At 43.3% G+C, this 23,188-nt stretch overlaps 1 protein-coding gene across 1 annotated transcript in view; it reads left to right on the top strand.

Moving 5' to 3' along the window:
* The window catches only part of dlgap2a (discs, large homolog-associated protein 2a), a 304,056-nt gene that overhangs the window by 259,146 nt on the left and 21,722 nt on the right, over positions 1 to 23,188 (top strand). The window contains exon 9 of the mRNA XM_084045680.1: positions 19,020 to 19,510. Coding sequence (XP_083901806.1) covers positions 19,020 to 19,510 — 491 coding nt within the window. The remainder of the gene's footprint in view (positions 1 to 19,019; positions 19,511 to 23,188) is intronic.

The raw sequence follows: 23,188 nt of genomic DNA on the forward strand, positions 1-23,188 counted from the left end.
CTCTTCTTCTGTGACCATGGAAACGTTTGGTTTTCTTTCCTAATAATTAAATTGGAGAGCTTCTGTTTAAAGTCACTTCAGAATAGAGTGAAGTTAAATCTTGACAGTTATCATATAACTATAAATCCCAATCATGTGCTGTTTTATGAAGTGTGCTGCTATTAGGTGGATTGGACGCTGCAGCTCATTAAGAAACAGGGAATGAAGGTTTATTATTATGATGTTTGCACAATCTAAGATGGAGCGGAGAAAACTGTACAATACTTTGTTGAGAAACAGGGATGTGATTTGTATCAAACACATTTAAAGGATCATACCGGCCGTCTGGCATGTTTAGCCTTTTATACTTGACATTCCTTGTTGACTATTTTCCAGAGCATATATACCGTAGGTTAAGATTTTTTGAATTCCGTTAAATTCAGTACAGTATGATGAACATCAACTTGCACAGACTTGAAATGTGCCTAATATAGGTAATCCAACACCATAAATGATTTTTGCTGGTTATTATATATATATATATATACACCCTGGAAAAGCATCTGTGTCATTTTAGATTTTAGCTTTATATTTAGCAACATATAGGTTTTTCAGAAAACTATGAGGATTTAGAAGGCATATCGTTGCTGTCGGGCAGAAACCTCTTAACTCCATTTTCTAACTTTTTGTGTTTTGTTTTCGTAAATTAAAACCTTACTTGATCATGCTACAGCGTCACACAAAATTACCTAATGTAGCAGATCTACAAGCTCAAAACGCGACGCGAAGCCACGTGCTTTGAGCTTGTAGATCTGCTACTATTGCTACTGTTGAATTTGAATCCTGAAAAGTAACAGTTTTGGATGACTGAGGTTTCCACCCGACAGAGACGATTTGTAGAACAGCCTGAGGTCTAAAATGGGTTAAGTTATGTTATCTTTGCATCTTAACCACCTAAACCCTATGTACTTTGTTGATCGGTGGCCCCCGGGGGTCTATCCTTGGTCAGCTCATTTTCTCCCTCTACACCAAAACCCTTAGTAGCTGAAAATAGCCGATCTACAAGCTCACAACTTGTCGCTTTGTGACATGTTTGTACAGCTATTTTTGACAAATGTTTGCCTATTATGACATAGTCAGAATAGGGATGCTATAGGGTTCATGTGGTTAAATGTGTGATGATTTGAAATGTCTGGCTGAAAATAGTCCTAAATATTAATTTATGACCAAGATTTAAATCTCCATGATTTGACTCAATTATTCTAGCTTGGTAAATCAGTGTCTGTCGATGATTGGCTCTGCCACTTTTAGTTTTCTGCAAAACGCCCACCCAATCTGAAAATAAAGCCATTGATGGAAAATAGTCCGATATTTATGTACAATATATGGCCAAAGCTGTGAATAGACAATGACATGTATTGACAGCGGTATGGTCCTTTAAGCGCATAATGTAGTCTACATGTGTACACACACACACACACACACACACACACACACACACACACACACACACACACACACACACACACACACACACACACACACACACACACACACTAGGGATGGGATGAAATGAAAATTACATGATTATTGTGGCAAAAAGTAATTACGATTAACGATATTATCGCAATAATCAAAATATGCTTAGAACTTTTAATGGCACTATTGTTAATCACTTGAACACCCAGCATCCCTATTCTGGGAGGAACATTCGCCAAAAATAGCCAATCTACAAGCTCACGACGCGTTGCGTTGCAACGCGTCGTGAGCTTGTAGATCTGCTATTTTTTGGCGACGTTTTATCAAGTATAGAGTTTAAGAGGCACTGACTTTGCAGCTCAACAAAAAATGAATTCATCCTAGTATGACAGAGGACAATTTCATGATAAATTCTCTGCGATACGGTTATTGTGAGCGGGTTTTTTATCACGATAAACGATGATAACGATTATCGTCCCATCCCTAACACACACACACACACACACACACACACACACACACACACACGTACGCTCGCACACACAGACACACAGCCAGGATTCGGTTAGCTCTGTAAAAATATTTATTCTGCCCATCATTACCTAATTGTGTCTCAAACAATCTATGAGGACAGAAGGTGCTGATGAAGTGGTGTTGTATCTTTTACTGTAATAATGTACAATCTTCATGCTCAGGAATCAAAGACTGAGAATGTAAAACAAACAAGAGGTATATGACATATTGAAGTGTGTTCTAATTTGCTCAAACGAAGATCATTGTGAGACTTTTTCTAAGACTGTGATTGACTGGTAAAAAAAAACTATAAGGTGCATGTTTATGATTGATGCGTCTATATTTCTGTTCCCTTCATGTATTCATTTTGTTAGCGTCAGGAAAAGATTCTCCAGACAACCCAATACACACAATGATCATTCTGCAGCCAGCCCATGAACAATAAAAAAAAAAAGAAAACGCCGGGCAAATTACAAGAAATATCTGTGCTTCTTCACTCATGGGGGCTTTGTAAGAACTCACCGATTTAACTCTGTGCTCTAATAAAGTGCACTCGAACAAAAAAAAAGATCTATGAAAAACTTATCTGAACTGCCAATTATTTATTTTTCTTGTGGTGTTTGCGTTTGAAACTGTACTGAGCAGTTTGTGAAAGTTTGCTGAATTGGCTGAATCAGCTTTTTCAAAAGTACGGTTGTTCATTTGTCTTCCATAAAATACAAAACTTTTAAATGTCTTCATGCAGTGTTAAAACGTTTCATTAGAGAGACATCCAGAGATGAACACAAAGCTACTACAGCCCTGTCATGTTGTTGTCATATAAGCCTACATGAAGGACTGGATCATGCTGTGGAAGACATATAAAGTGCTCGTCCGAGCACAGGTCTCCGCCAAGTCAGGTATAGGTTATTGTTGGCCAGCAATGTTCGGAATTTGCAAATCAGGATGGAATATGAAAAATCGGACAGATCCGTCGTGGTCACATGACCATAGAGATAATGTGTACCGATTTGCGTGATTTAAAAAAAAAAATCTGTAGGAGTAATTTTAGGAGAAGTTTAGCTTCTGCTAAACTTTCATTTGATTTCAGGAGAACGAAATCAATCGATTTCTGCTGAAATCAAATGGAATGTGAATTCCGCGACCGGGATGTTCTACCAGGCTAGCCGAAGGCCTGGCGGAGACAACAACGTAACATAATCCTCCTCAAAGAGCATTCTGTTTTCTTCTTTGGTACCCAGTTGTGACGACATAACCCTTGGATAACGTAATATACCTGCTGATGATTACTTTAGGTGAACTTCTTTCTGCGGATAAAATATTGCTTTTCTTACTCATCTTGTGTTCGCAGAGTTTTAGATGTGCAATTGTTTTTTAACAGTTGAGTGTAAAATGAAACCAAATGGACCCTTAGGGGTCCATTTGGTTTCATTTTACGCTCTCAATTCAGATCAGAATTGTTATTCTGATCAACGTTTGCCTGTTATCTCTCCTATGGTACCAACATCAATACAGCATGGATTTGTAGACAAAATGTTATCCAACGATAACAAAATATTCTACGTTTTGGGTTCCGAGAGGCTAAATCCCATCAAACGGTGGATCCGTGGCTCAAATGCCAAATAAATAATGGACCTTGATATGAAAAGGGTTGAAAACCACTGGTCTATACGAACACAATTAGCCCGTGTTCAGGGGAGGGAAGCCGGGCCTGGCAGGGAGGGTGATAATTGTCATGGCACGTAATTCCTACGGGTTGGGGTGGCACCTGTCAGCGAGGAGTGTTGGGCAGGAGGAGTATTGAGTCCTCCTGGTGGGGGGCTCCTCACTGGCGGGTGAGTCAGCAGAAAACAACAGCAGTGACAACACGCAGAAATGCGTGTGTGGGGAGGAATCAAAACGAGAGGTTGTTGTGACTAAATAATAATAACATTGGAACACAGGTTCATTTTTCCATTCCAAAGTAACGCTTATGGACAGGCAGTACAAGGTGTCCACCCAACAGTGACGGCACGACATAAAAATTGGGAATTCCCCTGAAAATTGACTTTGTGTTCTGTCTGTGCAGGATTAGTTACACTCGCCCCCCCGCCCGGGATGAAAAGTGCAGATTTCATCAGGCTTTAGTTGCTGAAAGGCTGATTCATGACTACTTAACTAAATTGCCAGACAGCATATACGCGGCCCGCCACACTGACTCACAATTAAGAGTTTTATTTGGAGAAAAACAACCCGGCGGGTCCACGGTGCATTGATAATCCTCCAACGCATACAATGAGAGCTTTGCTTTGCTTCTCGGTGTGTCTTTCAGTATTCACACTGTTTGGTCCGCTGTCACCGCTCTCTCCTTGAGCCGTCACCGCGTCGTCACCGTTATTGATTCGTTAAGCGCAAGGCCTTATCTAGCAGGTAGATTGGAAAACGGCAGTAGAATGCGAAATGGGTCTTTCTTCCTCTAGCTAGCGTGTGTGTGTCTGTGTGTGTGCGTGTGTGTGTGTGTGTGTGTGTGTGTGTGTGTGTGTGTGTGTGTGTGTGTGTGTGTGTGCGCGTGCGTGCGCGTTTGTGTGAGAGAGCGCGGGAGCTCAACCAATGAGCTTTGTCAGGCATCAATGTGCTCGAGACATTTACAAGTGATTTGTCCTCTCTGCTCCCCTCTCCTCAAAGCCTGGCCCAAGTCCACAGCATCGCACAGGCAGGCACGCGCACGTGCACAGGCACGCGCACACACACACACACGCTGCACGCGCAACCCCTCTGGATGCTGCTATTTATAGCTCGCCTTGTGCTTTTTCGGTGATCCATCTGGTGGACAGGACGCTTTGTCAAGTGCCGTCGTGCACGCGTCATGGGGCTGGCGTTAACCACTTGGCAACCCCGGCGTCCTTATTTGTGGGGGAAAGCTTTCGCAGGAAAATAGCCGATCGGCAAGATCACAACGCGTCGCACCGCTCACAACGCGTCGCAATAAAATGCAAATGACACTAGCATGGCGCCCTGAGGGACTCCAGTCAACCATATAAGGGTATAAGGCCATGGCGTTACACATCATGGCACGCCGGGCGGAATGCAGATGCTGTCTTTGTGCGCCGCGGGGGATTTCTCACACCGGGAGAGGAGGAGGAGGTCATTTCCTGTCTGTCCGCTCCCCGCTTCCTCTCATCTCTGGCTGGCAGACGAGCGTTATTTAAAGATAGCACCCGTCAGGGTGACGACACTCATGAAACGGACACAGCAACATCTGAGGCTGCAGGGATTAGGATCCAACAGCTTTGGACTTGCAAAGCACAGGGACATCTTTGACATTGTCGTTGTTGTCGGGTAGAAACCCATATGTCCACAAAACCGTCGCTTTTCAGGAAATGGGGGAAATAAATTCCTACCTAATGCTGTTATTTAGTCATAGCTCTTTTCATTTAGTAAATATTTATAAAACCCATTCACAGGCATAAATGTAGGTTATATTTAAACGTTTTTTTAAAGAGGTTAAAGCTCTGTTATTCTGATAGTAATCATTGCTATTAGAGTCTTTGTTCGGTAACAGTCGTCTCCCCGTCTGTCCAGCTCTTTAATAAACACAAAATACATTTTCAGGTGGATTGACAATTTCAGGAGAAAGTACTCATTTATCCGCTTCAATTTCATACTGTTCCAGTTCCAATTTGGTCCGCTCATTTCTTTGTGTCATCACTTCCAATTTCACTTGTTTATTCTCTAACCTGTGTGAGTTCTCTCTCCTGATTGGATAAAATTGGTATCCTGACCTCAAAAAGCATTTTCTTTTTACCAAAGAGCTGAAGAGACAGGAAGACTTACTTATCAAACACTCTGAGTCTATAGCAATGACATTGAATACTATCAGAAAATAGAGCTATTTAATACTTATTCACAATAACAATAAAATATCACTTACCCTACCTTTAACCTGGCCTCCCTATTTTGGGCATGTAATTATAGGTGCAATTTTTGCAAGATATTACTCCTAAAAATGTTGTCCAAACATCACACAAATCGGTACACATTATCTCTATGGTCAAGTGATCAACACGGATCTGTCAGATTTTTCATATTCCATCCTGATGGATTAAGATTGGCATCTTAAATTTGCAGGAGTGGCTCGTTTTGAATAAAATGCCTCAAATCATAAAAGCAGTGTCCGATTGCCGTGAAACTTTGCATGCACTTACCCAATAGAGTCGACCGAGGAAGAAATGCAACCCTTTTCACATTGTCCTGTTACAGCGCCACTAGGAGGCAGATCTTTGCAAATCAAATTTTTGGATATTACTCGTACAAATTGTGTCCATACATCACACAAATTGGTTCACATTATCTCTCTATAGTCAAGTGATCAAGACAGGTCTGTCCAATTTTTCATATTCCATCCTGATTGGCAAATTCCGAACATTGCTGAACCCAATAACCTACCTGACCTGGCGGAGACCTGTGCTCCGAGGAACACTTTTTCTAGGTTTTTTCTTTTTCTTTCCATGGCACACTCATACAGTAAAATAGGGCATTCATTTATGAAAACGCATACAAAATTAAATATGTAGACACAAGATCTCTGCCCGACAGCGACAACAATACACTAAAGCAAGAGGAGTTGGACTTGATAGTGTGGATGTGTTGAGTGTTTGCTTCTCAGTGATCCATCAGAACACGGTGTGATGCTGGGTTAACGGTTCAGTACTCTGACCGGGAGTTGTTGTTGTGAGTAATGATGCAACCAGTGGTGTAAAGTAACAAGTACATTTACTCAAGAACTGCACTTAAGTACAATTCTGAGGTACTTTTACTTTACTGGAGTATTTCCAATTGTCTATACTTTTATTTCTACTCCACTACATGGAGTTCTACTCCACTACATTACTACAAGCTCGCAACGCGTCTCATCGCGACGCGCTGTGAGCTTGTAGATCTGCTATTTTCAAACATTTTACCAATACTTTGGTACTTTTACTCAAGTACATTTTGAATTCCGGACTTTTACTTTGCAGTATTCTACATTGCAGTATTGATACTGTACTTTTACTTATGTAAAACATTTGAGTACTTTTCCCACCACTGGATGCAACCAAGTCTGCCTTCTGCTATCCGTTGTCTGTCTGTCTGTCTGTCTGTCTGTCTGTCTGTCTGTCTGTTTGTCTGTCTGTCTGACGTTTAGTTGTTCTGATGGGGAACGCCCTATCTATGCTCTAGTCCTTTTCTGTCTCTCTCTCCCTCTCCATCCCTATAACGCCATCCCTCCAGGCCGTTTGTATCACTGCTTTTCAACCGGGACCACCCAGGGTTCCAAATGATTCCTTTCGGGTCTGTCCTTAACACAGACACACACACACACACACACACACACACACACACACACACACACACACACACACACACACACACACACACACACACACACACACACGCATTGTTAAATCCGATCTTTCACACAGACTCTTGCTGATGTCTTGCTCAGCAAACAATAGCGACCCAGAGACGTATAACCAGAGACGTTACATAAGACTGTGTTTCTCTGCAGCAGCAGAGGCTGTGTGTGTGTGTGTGTGTGTGTGTGTGTGTGTGTGTGTGTGTGTGTGTGTGTGTGTGTGTGTGTGTGTGTGTGTGTGTGTGTGTGTGTGTGTGTGTGTGTGTGTGTGTGTGTGTGTGTGTGTGTGTGTGTGTGTGTGTGTGTGAACAGGGTTCCATAGAGGATGCACTAAACAGAGACAGTGCTGTTGGTGGGTAGCTGCTGCATAAACCTCTGCAGTGCATCTGGTTGTCATGGAGATGCACACACACTGGCTTCTATGCAAAGTAAACATGTGTAAACTAGTACAGTATGTTCAAACAAATGTGTTTGTTTTAATAGCCAGTGAGTGAGTGAGTGAGTGAGTGAGTGAGTGAGTGAGCGAATTCATGAATGAATGAATGAGCGAACAAGTGAATGAGTGAGTGAGTGAGTGGACGGGCGAACGAGAAAACGAGCGAGTGACTGAATGAGCAATCGAGTGAGGGAGTGAGTGACTGGATGAATGAGTGAGCGAGTGAGCAAGTGAGTGAGCGAGCGGGCGGGCGGGCGAACGAGCAAGCAAACGAGCGAGCGAGTGAGTGAGTGATTAAGGGTGATGTTAATATACTTAATTTTTTTGTATTTGAGATGGACAGTATATTAATGAACAAATACAGTACATCGCACTGACTACTGAATGAGTAGAGTATTGTATTGTACAGTACAGTACAGTCAGGAATGCAGTGTAAATATATAGGAGTTAGAATGCTTACAGTCCCTGACACATAACAATAAAAGCAGATTGCACTTCACTTCCGATGAAATGTAAACGCTGCAGTAACACGCCTGCAGCCACCGGGGGAGCTGCAGTTCTGACTGGGCTGCTTGATAACTGCTCTATTCTGGTGTGCTGCTGAATCATGCCTTTGGCCTGAATGGGTCATCTCTCTCTCTCTCTCTCCTCTCTTTGTTTCCCCCCCTCTCTGTCTGTCTCTCTATCACTCTCCCTCTTTGCCCCCCCCTCTCTCTCAAAAAAACTTTATTGGCATGATAAAATGTGTCAAAGCATACATGTAACGTATAACAAGTCATATAATAATAATTCATATATCACATACCCCTTTAAGGCTCCCTCTGTCTTTCACTCGCCTCTCTCGATTCCCGTCTCCCCCCCAAACTCATCTGTTCTCTCTTATTTTCCCTCTATCTCTCACCCTTTGACTCCTTCACACTCTCTCATTCGGCCCTTCTCTCTCCATCCTGTCTGAGGAGTCTATTTTGTGAAAGGACAGTTGAAGTGAGTGATTGGTTGTCTGGCTAACGGTGACTGGGTGGTTCATCTGGTCAGAGAGATGTTCCACTCAGCCGGGGTAAAGCTCTACTCATTTCTCAATGTTTGCTCTTGTCTACCACAGTGAGTATTTTTACCACATGAATCCTAACATCCCTATTCTGGGGGGGCGGACATTTGTCCGAAAATAGCCAACCTGCAAAGTTTGTTGATGAGAGAGATTTGGTGTAGTATAGACCAGGGGTCTTCAACAGGGGTTCCGGGACCCCTAGGGGGTCCTCAGAGCTACTATAGGGGGTCCGCCAAATCTTTGTGTGATAGGATTTATTTTTTTTACATTAACCACTTGAACCCTAGAATTCCTTTTCTGAGGGGAACATTAGCCGAAAATAGCAGATCTACAAGCTCTCAATGCCTCACAGCGCGAGGCGTTGAGAGCTTGTAGATCGGCTATTTTTGGCAAAGAGGCTATAGGTGTAGAGGGAAAAATAGCAGACTAAGTAAAAAAAAAAAAACTTTAATCTGAAACACAATTTTATACAATATAGAGTAGGGGGTCCCTGCTTCATCTCTCTCTCAGCTAGGGGGTCCTTGGCCTGAAAACGTTGAAGACCCCTGGTATAGACTATAGAGGGAAAAAAGGAGTGGTCCTACTAGTGACAAGGATTTTCTTTTTTTCTTAATTTAGAGTAGCCAAATATTATTTACCCCTTTTTCTCCCCAATTTATTCGTCTTTATGCCAATTGATTCCTGCCCACACACATTCCTGTGTTGTCACTGCCAGTGAGGAGCCCCCACCAGGAGGACGTAGAGCCTTCGTCCTACTCCTCCCGCCCAACACTCCCCACTGACAGGTGCCGCCCTGCAGCCCGTAGGAATATATACGCGCAATGACCGATATCACCCTCCCCGTCCGGCTTCCCTCCCCCAAAGAACGGGCCAAATTGTGTTCGTGCTCGACAAAGCCGGATGCACCACGGTGGTTTCGAACCCGCAACCTCCATGGTGCAGAAGTGACTGGCTAGTTAACTGGACTTCACTTCCCATTTGACAAGCCCTGATATCTCTGTCCCCTCCTGAATAACTACTGCACGCTCCAAGTTTAAAGGAATTAGTTCACCCAAGAAATGACTTTATTTCTATCGTTTACCTACCCGGTGTCTTTGATTCACTGAGATTTTTTTTTGTTTGTAAAACATTCCTTAACGGTGAATCCAGAATCCAAAAATTAAGAAAATAAACTTGATGAATGCAATTAATCAGAGACTCGTACGACACGTATAACAACAGCAAAACAGTAAAAAAAACAATCTGTCCTTAAAGTCCAAAATGATAGAAATAAAGTCATTTCTTGGGTGAACGATTCCTTTAATGGCTGTACTACGCCATACAAGTACAAATTCTCTCTCTATAACTCAGAGTTATGGGGGTCCGTAGCCTAATGCATTATCAGAGTTATGGGGGTCCATAGCCTAATGCATATCAGAGTTATGGGGGTCCATGGCCCTAATGCATATCAGAGTTATGGGGGTCCATGGCCCTAATGCATTTCAGACTGGGAGTCCTTGAAATTTAAAAACAAGGAACCAAAGAGCCACTAATGGAGTAGACCTGCCCCAGGTCATAAACAGGCTGAATATAACGGAGTAGCCCTGACAGCTCATAAAACCTATATCCCCATGGCCATGCGGGGGGGGGGGGGGGGTGGATTCCCCTTTGGAGGACCGGTAGATGCTTGGCTTCCTGTTTTTAGTGGCGGCAGGCAGTGGCTCAGGAGGTATAGAGCGGCCATGGGAATCGGAAGGTTCCCAGGTTTAATCCCGGGCTCCTCCAGGCTTTAGTGTGGAGGACAGTGTCCCTGAGCATTGGTCCCTGTGCTGGGCTCCTCCAGGCTTTAATGTGGATGACAGTGTCCCTGAGCATTGGTCCCTGTGCGCCCTCCAGTGGGAGCACACTGCTCCTAATAGGAAGGGTCAAATGCAGACAAGTCTTGGGGACAAGCTCCCAGAGCCACGGTAAGGACAGTGAAGCGGCCGTCGCCTGGTGGTCAAACCTGAGAATGCAATACTTCCGCATTTTAATGCCACTGTGCATGCTTCTACTGTTTGAAACCCTAGTGCGCCTGCTCGGTGCTCAAGACTTCCGCATTTGGGCAACACATTTTGGTGCCCAAATGCAGAAGTAGAATATTCTTCTTCCAGGTGCTTCAAACGTGCAGTGAGCAACTTTCATTGAAATGAATAGCTGTGGGCGGGGCAGTCCGCCCTCTAGATATAAATCTAATCTAATATAGTCTAATTTAATATATAACTCTATGCTTGGGGATCGCTATAAATGCCCTTACCCTCCCACGGGGGAGACCCTATTCAAATCCTGGGTGTTACACCTGGACACTGCACAATTTTGGCCATCTAACTGTGTTTCTCAAACATTTTTCGTGCCAAGGACACCCCAAATTGATATTATGTATTTGGCCGTGAAAAAAAATAAATAGCGGATGTACAAGCTCGCAGCGCGTCACGGAGTGACGCTCTGCAAAATTAACTAATTTGGCTGGAGACCCCATACTGGAACCCCCTTCCAAGGACCCCTGGGGGTCCCCGTACCCCACTTTGTGAGTTGAATTGATTCTACCTGTCAGCGCTGTGCTGTCACACTGTGCGATAAAACTACGACCTGCAGTACGTCAGCCGACATGTACGCCAGCAGGGTCAATGTTTTACCTCCAGAGAACTAAAGCAGAATAAAAGATAGGAGGAAAAATTTGGACAGACTTGACAGAAGAGGACAACATCGGCTGGCAATCCTCCAAAGAGAGCTGAAAATATCATTTTTCACAAAACTGTCTGCACATAGACTAACACATTGTGATTGATTCTCTGTGAAATGAAACGGCGACAGGGATTCTTTGCCAGAGCCATGAAACATTTCTGCCACGTTTATGATGCGATGTGGACATTTCATCTGAGACCCAACGCATTGTATACAGTTCATGGTCACCTTAGCCATTTAAACCAGGGGTCTTCAACGTTTTCAGGCCAAGGACCCCTTGGCTGAGAGCGAGATAAAGCAGGGACCCCCATTGTATATTGTGTAAAATGTTTTTTTTTTCATAGATTTCATAGGCAGCTTTCATAGACTTGTTTCACAGCACTGTCATCTTGGATTCATGTTAATGTGTATTTCCAGACATTTAACCATGCACTTAAACAATACTTAGTAAACCTGACCTTTCACTCTGTACTTAGTCTGCTCTTTTTTCCCCCTACACCAAACCACTTTGCCGAAAATAGCAGATCTACAAGCGCACAACGCCTCGCAGCGCGAGGCGTTGTGTGCTTGTAGATCTGCTATTTTTGGCTAAAGTTCTCCTCAGAATAGGGATGCTTGGTTGAAGTGGTTAATTTAAAAATCACACAAAGATTTGGCGGACCCCCTGTAGTTACTCTGAGGACCCCCTAGGGGTCCCGGACCCCCTGTTGAAGACCCCTGATTTAAACCATTGGTTCTCAAAGTGGGGTCCGGGGACCCCCATGGGTCCTTGGGGGGGGATACCAGGGGGTCCCCAGCTAAATCAGTTAATATAGCTTCACAATCATTTTAACCACTTATACTATACCAACTATGTTTTATACTTTGGATATTCAAAAATAGCAGATCTACAAGCTCATAGCACGCCACCGAGTGCCGAGCTTGTAGATCGATCTGCTATTTTAGAAAAATCTAATTCAGGGGGTCCCTGGAACAAAATATTTTGAGATGGGGGGTCCGTGGCCAAATACACATCATTTTGGGGGTCCTTGACATGAAAAAGTTTGTGAACCACTGAGTGCCGCGCTATAAGCTTGTATATTTGCTATTTTTGAATAGCCAAAATATAAAATAATGGTTGAAGTGGTTACACAGATTTGAAGTGGTTACACAGATTCAGAATGAAGCCAATCGGGTCCTTTGTCATCATGAATTATTTAAATGGCTCTCACCTCTCCCAAAGCCGGCTGGCAAAAACAAACAGACAAACACGTTTATGTACCGAGTGGCACAGACCCAGAGCTGGAAGGGTTTCAACCACTGGCGTGTGTAAACATCAAATGAATCAGAGAGTCACACACTGTCAGGTTTCACTGTGTTTTTAATGCCGTTTTTTTCACCCCCCAACGTTTGTGCAAGAGCTGCCTTCATCAGGGTCCATCAAAACAAATAATAAAAAACAACCACGGCTCTCTGGTGTTTTGCGGGGGGTTCGAATCCACCGCGGTGCGTCCGGCTTTGTCGAGCGTCTTCTATCCGAACACAGTTGTGCTCCTCTACATCAAAAGTGTCTTGTTCTTGCTTGTTATTGCTTCTTTTTCTTTTGTTTGGGTTTTTTTCTCTCCATTTTGACTTTAATTTTTTCTTTGTTTTCTAAAAGTGTAGGCGTAATAAGCTATTGCTTCAGTCTATACCTTTTTCGTCAGAAATGTGGTTATCTTCACTTTATACAATTAGTTTTTTTGTTTTTTTTGTATTATCTATGAAATTGTAACTATATGTTACCACAAAATTGTCTGAAATAAACTAAAATAAAATAAACTCCTCACTGGCAGGTGAGTCAGTAGGATACAACAGCAAATGTGAGTGGGGAGGAATTCATTGGCATAACGACTAAATTGTGGAGAAAAGGGTTAAAAAGCAGATGTATTTTGGGGCTTTTACTGTATGCCTTTATTTGACAGGACAGTAGGCTGACAGTAAGTGGCGAGAGAAAGATGGGGAGTGACATGCAGCAAAGGCCGTCGGGATCGGGACTCGAACCCGCGACACGCCGTTAGGCTACACTGGACTGCTACGCCAGCGGTCCAGGCCACCAATTTTATCCTTGCCAATTTCCCCATGTTTGTATTGTCCCGTGTTTTTCATATTATGTTTTTTTCCAAAAACTGGATGTTTTTCTCATGTGTAGCAAACTCATCATAAACAACCGCTGCTATGTGGGAGGAGCCTGCTCGTTGGTCGGCCATGCACGGACCAATCAAACGGCTGACAACGGGCAAATTCCATTCCTTGCAGAACGAGTGTTCACCTTCCCCGCCAAGCTTCCAGTGATGGAAGTAAAAGTATTCTTAAGTAAAAGTATCAATACTGCAATGTAGATAATATACTCTGTTACAAGTAGAAGTTAGGGATGTCCGATTTTATCGGCCTCCCGATATTATCGGCCGATATTAGCATAAAAATTGATATCGGGAAAATATCGGTATCGTTTTTTTTTTTTTTTTTTTGCTTTATAAATAAGTTACAGGAGTTCTTACTGTATATGGTGTGTGTGATATGAAATTTGAGCTTACCCTAATCACAATAATCCCCGCATATATCGGTATCGGTTGATATCGGTATCGGTAATTAAGAGTTGGACAATATCGGTATATCGGTTATCGGTAAAAAAGCCAATATCGGACAACCCTAGTAGAAGTCCCATATTCAAAATGTACTTTGGTAAAAGTACAAAAGTATCGGCATCAAAATATATGCAAACTGCCAAAAGTAAAAGTACTCATTGTGCAGAACGTCCCGGTTCACAAGTTCAAAATGTATACAAAATCTTTTGAAAATAGCAGCTCTACAAGCTCACAATGCGACCTAGATCTGCTATTTTCAAATGGACAAAATATATATAGGGCTGAAATGGTTAGTGTGTGTTGTAATAATAATCAAAATCTACAAAGTAACTACTAACTACAGTTTTCATATAATTGTAGTGGAGTAATAAATACAATATCTTTCTCTGAGATGTGGTGGGGTAGAAGTAAAAGTATTGAAAATTGTAAGATTCAAGATTGCTTTATTCCTCATTTGTTTTCTATCTGCAGGCAGCGTTAGAAAAAAACAAAATGATGTTTCTCCTATAGTTAAAGACAGCAGAAATTACTGAAGAAAGTAAAACATACCTCAAAATTGTACTTAAGTACAGTACTTGCGTACATGTACTTAGTTACTTTACACCCGCAGTCGCAGATATAATTGCCCATAGGCCAACGCGTCCACGTTCCAACCCGTTGTTGGGATGCCCGGGCCAAACCGGAGAGACACCGTGGAGAAACAGCATTACTTTTAACATTATAATGGCCTCTCTCTCAGGTTTCTGTGCAATTAGGAACGAATATTGTTATTACCAAGCCTTTGGGGAGTGAGTGTGGAGGAGGTGGCAGTGCATTAGAACTCACAATAGTCAGTATTTCACTCTCATATTTTAGACCTTAATTGCTGTGCGTGGAGGTAGCTTTCTGTCAGCTTGAACACTGAGGGAAATATAATATTAACTCCCAGCAGCGTACACTATGAAAAATGAGTCCATGCCCCCAATCACCTCCTCCCAGGAGTTTCTAAAGTACTGGTTATCAACGTCTAGTTTGGGGAGCACAGTGGTGGAAAAAGTACTCAAATTCTGTCAGGTTGATACTGCAATGTATATACACTCTGTTACTTACAAGTAGAAGTCCGGAATTCAAAATGTACTTGAGTGAAAGTACAAAACTATTGGTATCAAAATGTACTTAAAGTACCAAAAGTAGAAAGTATACTCGTTATGCAGAATGTCCCATTTCACAAAGTTTTCTAAGGTATAAAATGCATAAAAATCATTTTGAAAATAGCAGATCTACAGCTTGTAGATCTGCTATTTTCAAATGGTCGAAATGTATATAGGGTTGAAGTGGGTAATGTATGTTTTGTAAAATCTACAAAGCAACTAGTACTGAAAATTGGAAATGCTCCAGTAAGTAAAGTAAAGAATACCTCAAAAGTGTACTTAAGTACAGTACTTGAGTAGATGTATTTAGTTGTATTTAATTTACACCACTGGGGGACCACCAGGGGGTCCAAGTGAACTCTGAGAGTGTACAAAATGGTTACAGGTCCATTTGGTTTCCATTTGTACACTCTCAGAGTTAAATTAACACTGAGGATTCTATATTGTATATTTGGGGTAAACCAGACATAAAGAATAGTGTCCTTGAAATGAATAAAGGTTGAGAATCAATGTTTCTAAAGCAGAAGCAGAAATTACTGAAGAAAGTAAAACATACCTCAAAATTGTACTTAAGTACAGTACTTGCATACATGTACTTAGTTACTTTACACCCGCTCGCAGATATAATTGCCCAATGCCCATAGTCCAACGCGTCCACGTTCCAACCCGTTGTTGGGATGCCCGGGCCAAACCGGAGAGACACCGTGGAGTAACAGCATTACTTTTAACATTATAATGGCCTCTCTCTCAGGTTTCTGTGCAATTAGGAAAGAATATTGTTATTACCAAGCCTTTGGGGAGTGAGTGTGGAGGAGGTGGCAGTGCATTAGAACTCACAATAGTCAGTATTTCACTCTCATATTTTAGACCTTAACAGCCGGGCCCCTCAGCTTTGATCGGTAACATGCTCTTCAAGAGACTGGAAGAGCTGTTTTTAGTCGGCTCAGGCTGTATACGCATGCGGTGCTTTTATCTCAGAGCATTGTTTGAAAGCGCAGGCACGTCAAAACCAGGAAGGCACTCAGGGACCCGTCCTTTGAAAGCACCCCCACCCCCCACCCCCCCACCCCCTCATTTGGACAGAATAAGAAGGTAAAAGCTGTAAACATTCTACCAGCAGCAGCACTCCTCAAACGCGATGCCGGAGTGATTCATGATGAGTGCACTTGACTGCAGTTCAGTTTCCCTACTTCACTTCAACATGTGTTTTCGGGTGTTGTATCAGTCGACTTTAATGCAGGCTTTGGTGTTATTCTTCTGTTATGAATACTCCTACTTTGGGGGAAACAGTGCATGACCTTTAACGTGCGTGCAGCTCTTTCAGCTGCATCCTCTGCCTTGTCGTGATTTTGATCCCAAACAAAAGAGATATTCTGCTGGGGGAAGGGGGGGGGGGTACCCAGGCGCCACATGACCAGGGCCTTTGAGGACAAATCCTTTTTTTTTTTTGTCCTTTTTTGTGCTCAGGCAAAACTCTGACTAAGATGAGCATCAACAGACGCAACAACGAACAAAAACCCACCACAATGCAGATTAGGTTGAATTTGTCAGTTATGGGATTAATACATTCATTAGTAGTAATACAAAAGAAAAGCAGGCTTTGTCACACCTAACCAGACTGTGTGTGTGTGTGTGTGTGTGTGTGTGTGTGTGTGTGTGTGTGTGTGTGTGTGTGTTCGTGAGAGAGAGCGAGAGAGCTCAATGCTCTGCCATGCCTAAAGGAAGAAAAGAGTGGCTTTGTGTTCTGAACTCCTGCATGAACTGCACATCCCAGCGTCACCCAAACATGGGCCACCTGGAGGTGTGCGTGTGCATAATAGTTGAGCAGTGAAATGCCAAACTGAGATGTCAATTTTATGTCATTATACTTAGGTCTAACCTTAACACAGTGGTGTTGAAATGCCTCGAGACAAGCCCTTCAAATGCAATCAATCTCATACATGAATAATTCAGAAGTACATGTACGAACAACAATGTTTTAATCAATAACCGACCTTCTCGACCCGGACCTTTGACCACGAATTTTCACCACGTGTCAGATATTGACTTAGAGATCTAACACGTGAGGTTTCATGGTCTTCTTGTTGTGGTTTGATGATGGTATACAGCAGTGTATTGAGAGAGAGAGAGTGACATGCCTCATTACGAAAGGTTCACAATCCCTGTGCAGCTCAACTAGTCGGTGTAGATGAATCCACAGATGCGCGGCATGCCTATAGGCAATCATCATAACTGCGGTGTCACGGTGCGGAGCCGCAGCCGCTTGACACCGCAGTTATGATTGCCGTTCTGTGGATTCGTCTAGAGCAGGGGTCTTCAATGTTTTTTCAGGCCAAGGACCCCCTAGCTGAGAGAGAGATGAAGCAGGGACCCCCTCTATATTGTAATAAATTGTGTTTCAGATTTTTTTTTACTTGGTCTGCTCCTGTCTCCCTCTACACCTATACCTCTTTGCCAAAAATAGCAGATCTACAAGCTCACATTGCCTCGCAGCGCGAGGCGTTGTGAGCTTGTAGATCTGCTATTTTCGGCTTATGTTCCCCTCAGAAAAGGGATGCCAGGGTTCAAGTGGTTAATGTAAAGAAAAACAATCTTATCACACAAAGATTTGGTGGCCCCCCTGTGGTAACTCTGAGGACCCCCTAGGGTTCCCAGACCCCCTGTTGAAGACCCCTGGTATAGAGCATGCAGCGTTCCATTCATTTCTGTAGAATCCTGCAGAATAGTTAACAGGAAACCATGTGCTGGATGTGCATCTATGTTTTGGATTATTTTTTCTGTTGTATAGCCGGCTGTTTTCAGAAGTATATGTTGAGAGAAATTAACAGGTTTCTATACCCGGGTATTTGATCGGAATGACTGGGATTTGAGGGGATCTTCCTCAGATCACTTTGACTTGAAGAAGGTCTACTGCATGCGGATACAGTGACTTGGCCATCTTATTGGCCAGACATTGCTTTTGAGCAGTGGTTCCAAAACTGGGGGTCCCCAAATTATTTTCAGGGGTCCCCAGGTGATTAGCTTAATGTGCAACATTGTTTTCTCACTCAACGTAACAAACCAACATACTGTATAAGTGTATACAGGGTATCTGCACATTTATAAAGTTACAATTTAATGACTTTTTAAATTGGTCAAATTGTCAAATATTACATAAGAAAGAGGCAAACATTGTGAAAATAGCCGATCTACAAGCTCACAATGCCTCGCTGTGATCTTGTAGTTCGGCTATTGTCACAATATTTATCTGTGGAACCGAGTCAAACTTAATGTAATGCCTACAATTCCAACTGCTTGTCAGGTTCAAATATGATTATGCTGGGGCGTTACAGGCTTTGAGAACCCTTGCTTTAGAGCAGGCGTTCCCAAATGGTGTCAGCTCCAGCATATCCAAAAGAGAAACGTGATGTCTCCCCATGACCCAAACTTACAAAAATACATTATGAATTAATCACTTAAGCCAAAATATTGGAATATATTTTTTTTATATATATTTGAAATATATTGTTGCTTTTCGGGCAGAAACCTCTCTTTTTTTTGGGTAAATTAACACCCTACTTGATCATACTAAAGCGTCACACAAAAGCATCAAAAGTAGCAGATCCACAAGCTCAAAACGTGGCGCGAAGCGACGCGTTTTGAGCTTGTGGATCTGCTACTTTTGATGCTTTTGAACTTGAATCTTGAAAAGTAACAGTTTTGGACATAATGAGGTTTACACCCGTCAGAGACGATATCATTTCTGTTGTAGAACAGCACTGCTTTAGACTTCTGTCTCCCCCCTCTTTCCTTGGGTTGTTTCCAGCCGTCACCTACACGCCCAACAGCTACAACAAGAAGAACCCGCCGCCGCCGGTCCCGCCCCGCACCACCTCCAAGCCCCTCATCTCCGTCACGGCGCAGAGCAGCACCGAGTCCACCCAGGACGCCTACCACGAGGCCAGGCACCCCCGGGGCGGCGGCGGCGGCGGCATGGGCGGCATGGGCGGCATGTGGGGGGCCTCGGACGGCCTAGGCCTGAGCCTGGGCCGCGCCCTCTACAACTCCACGGACAGCCTGGACAGCGCCAAGGCCGTCACCATCGCCATGGAGGCCGCCGGCGCCATGTCGGGCGGCGGCGGGAATAAGAGGCACCCGTCCACCGACAGCCACGGCTCGGCGGTGACCACCTGCGACAAGGCCGTGCTCATGTCCAAGGCCGAGGAGTACCTGAAGACCCCGCGCTCGTCCATAGGGATACAGGTCAGTGTGTCACCGTGTGTGTGTGTGTGTGTGTGTGTGTGTGTGTGTGTGTGTGTGTGTGTGTGTGTGTGTGTGTGTGTGTGTGCGTGCGCGCGCGCATGCGCATGCGCATGTTTACATTAAATGAAACAACAGTGCTTAGTGGGTACAGAGGCTGTCTGGTAGATCATTGGTTCTCAAAGTGGGGTCCTTGGGGGGATACCAGGGGGTCCCCAACATAATTAGTTCATATAGCTTCACAATCATTTTAACCACTATAACCATTATACTTTGGCTATTCAAAAATAGCAGATCTACAAGCTCAGTGCCGCTCTATGAGCTTGTAGATGTATTGATTGTATTTTGGAAAAATCGTGAACATTTTGTGCAAATCTTTGAATATATATATATTTAAAGCAAACATTTGTAACTCAAACCTTTGCTTCCGGGGGTCCCTGGAAGAAATATTTTGAGATGGGGGTCCGTGGCCAAATACATATCATTTGGGGGGTCCTTGACGTGAAAAAGTTTTAGAACCGCTGTGGTAGATCACCGGTTTGCCTGAATTCTACCCCTATAGTAATTTAAATATGCAGACATTCAAAAGTCACTCATGTGTATTATTGTACATATTTTCATAAAATATGTACACACACACACACACACACACACACACACACACACACACACACACACACACACACACACACACACACACACACACACACATACCCACACAGGAGCAGCATTCACGTCTCTGCAGCTAAAAATAACGGTGAGTCATCTCACTGCAATCCATCAATTAAGATTCAACTCATGCTAGAGCAGGTTTTACTGAATGGTAGCTCTATCCCTCACTCACTCACTCATTCACTCATTCACTCTCGCTCTCTTCACCTCTCTTCCCGTCTTCGAAATCTTTGAATCTTTTCTTTGCGTGTCTTCGAAGCTTGTTGGTTTAAATGCCATGTTTCCTATTTCTTTGCACTAGTTCTTTGCATTATTAGCCTATTGAACTCTGCAAGGTCTTTCAAGCTGCTGGGGTTGGGTAGTAGAGGGCCACTTTCTTTTTTGCCCCATCTGACCAAAGCAGCTTTTGATCATCGAGTGTCTTCCATTGAACCCATGGTGCTTCAGAGCCAGAGGGGAGTTCTTCAGCCAGTTGGGATTCTCATGTCCGTTGAAGCAGGGTCATTCTCACCGTTCTTTTGTCCAGAAGTATATGTTGAGAGAATTTAAAGGGGTTCTAACCCCGGGTATAGAACCCCTGGTCTGCCGTGGTCTGCTGCGCGGACCACGGGAGCGTTTTGTCAACAGAGGGGGGGGGGTGCTGCGCGGAGCCCTGCCTCTAAATTAAGTTTGGTGCCCCCCCCCCAGGTTGGTGCCCTGTGCTTCAGCGCCTCAAGTATCGTTGGATAAGCCACCACTGTTCTTGTGGCGTATGACGTATCCATGACATATGAGTCCAGGGACGTGCAGAGGGAATTGGAGGGGCAGAGGCTGGAATTCTAAAAGAGCACCTGGCACCGGCCAAAGTTTTTCTTTTACATATCTACCCAGATTTAGAGGAATACCTCATTTTAAATTAACACTAAATCTAGGATACTAGAAAAAACACAACCTCGTTGCCCTGATCATGAGGCACATTGATAAAAAACAATCTTTGCAAGAACAGCCACAACAACCCCCCAGCCTGCCCTAACAATCCAGTAGCCTAGAATTACTGGTTATCAAAGTAAAATTATCAGTTGCTGTTATTAAGTATTAGTGATTAATAATGATTGCCTAGAAGTGCCTGTCAGTCAGAAATGTTATGATCGATCAAAATTCAATTTGCAAATTGTGAAATTACACTGGACTGAGAGAGAGAGAGAGAGAGAGAGAGAGAGAGACCCCTGCTTGACAAATCATTTGAAATGAACAGTGTAATACTTTTTTGTCCACACATACCCATCTATTGTCTCAAATTAAGACGGATCACTCGTGACTCCTCTGCTTGTCTGTGTGCGTTTGTGTGCTCTCCTCGTTCAGAGAACATGTGCGCCCGGCCAGGTTTCAATTATGTATATACTTTGTTGCGCGCGGTACATAGCTCACAACGCATCGCGCTACGACTCGTTGTGACGCGTTGTGAGCTTGTAAATCAGCTATAATTCTGTGCAATTCGTTCAACATAAAATGCTGCATTCCAGTTCAGGACAGTAAGAAAGTGGCAATCCTCTTCAATGCTGCTTTCGAGTAGGGCATGGAGAGGGGGCATTTGCGTTTTTTTCACCATAGTAAATGCTGGCATCCATGGTCAGGGGAGAGCTCTTTGTTTTACCAGTGGTGTAAAGTAACTACAGTAAGTACAAATTTCTGTACTTTTACTTCTACTCCACTACGTCTCTGAGGAAAATATTGTACTTTTACTCCACTACAATTATTTGAAAGCTTTAGTTACTTTGTAGATTCAGATTATTATTACTAAACATACATTAACCACTTAAGCTCTATATATATTTTGGCTATTTGAAGAAAATATAGCAGATCTACAAGCTCACAACTGGACAGACAGTCAGATAGACAGACCCTCTAATAGAAGGCTGTTTCTTTCAGAGCCAAAGCGCAATTTTTGTGCATTTTTTGTGTGTGAATTTAGACACCTTTATTGTATACGTCTGCCTCTCTGTCTCCACACTGGCAACAGATCTAGTATTGTGGATCTCCCATTACAGCGTGAAGGCAGCAGGGCCCGCTGCAGTTCAAAGACCCCAGAAGGCATCGGTGTCCCTGGGTGCCCCCAGCCGCCGCTGATATTTCAATACCTTAATACCTCGCCACTGTCCTCAATACTTCAATACCTCAATACCATGCGCACAGCGTTTCATCAAAAGCACAATATTAAAGTCGCTCCGTCCATTTGGGACTCAGAGAATCCTCCTTTCTGTATCTCCTCTATAGCCCTGCATGCGAGGTGCACTATCTTATCCCATTCAAACCGGGAACGCATTATGTGTAACCACTTTATCCATATTTTATACTTTGGCTATTCAAAAATAGCAGATATACAAGCTCATAGCTTGTAGATCTGCTATTCTTGAACATTTGTGCAAATATTTGAATATATTTTTAAAGGGAACAATTGTAACTATATATATATTCAAAGATTTGCACACATTTTCACGACTTTGCCGCGCTACAAGCTTGTAGATCTGCTATTTTTGAATAGCCAAAGACATCTAAAAACGACACAGATTCTTTCCCTGGTCTAAATGGGTTATTCACTGTATCTCCCTCGCTTCTTAGAGTACCTTCCATCAACCCCAACTCCTTTTCTATCACCTACTCCCCTCTCGCTCACTTCTATTAATCTTTCTCTATCTTCACCTTCCTCCCTCATTATTTTTTACCATCTCTGTGTCTCCGCTTTTCATTCCGTCTCACATGCACTATGCACTGAATTAATAAAGTCCTTCACTCACTCCCCTGGTCCACTGTCCGTCCCATTTCACACACCTGAACAGAGGTTGAAGTTAAATACCTTTTTAAGTGTGCGTGTGTGTGTGTGTGTGTGTGTGTGTGTGTGTGTGTGTGTGTGTGTGTGTGTGTGTGTGTGTGTGTGTGCGTGTGCGCGTGTCGGCGTGCGTGTGTGTGAACTTAAACCTGGGCTCTTCAACAGGGGGTCCGGGACCCCTAGGTGGTCCTCAGGGGGGCTGC

The sequence above is a fragment of the Gymnoscopelus microlampas genome (assembly GCF_963454915.1).
Source record: "Gymnoscopelus microlampas genome assembly, chromosome: 20".
NCBI classification, from domain to species: domain Eukaryota; kingdom Metazoa; phylum Chordata; class Actinopteri; order Myctophiformes; family Myctophidae; genus Gymnoscopelus; species Gymnoscopelus microlampas.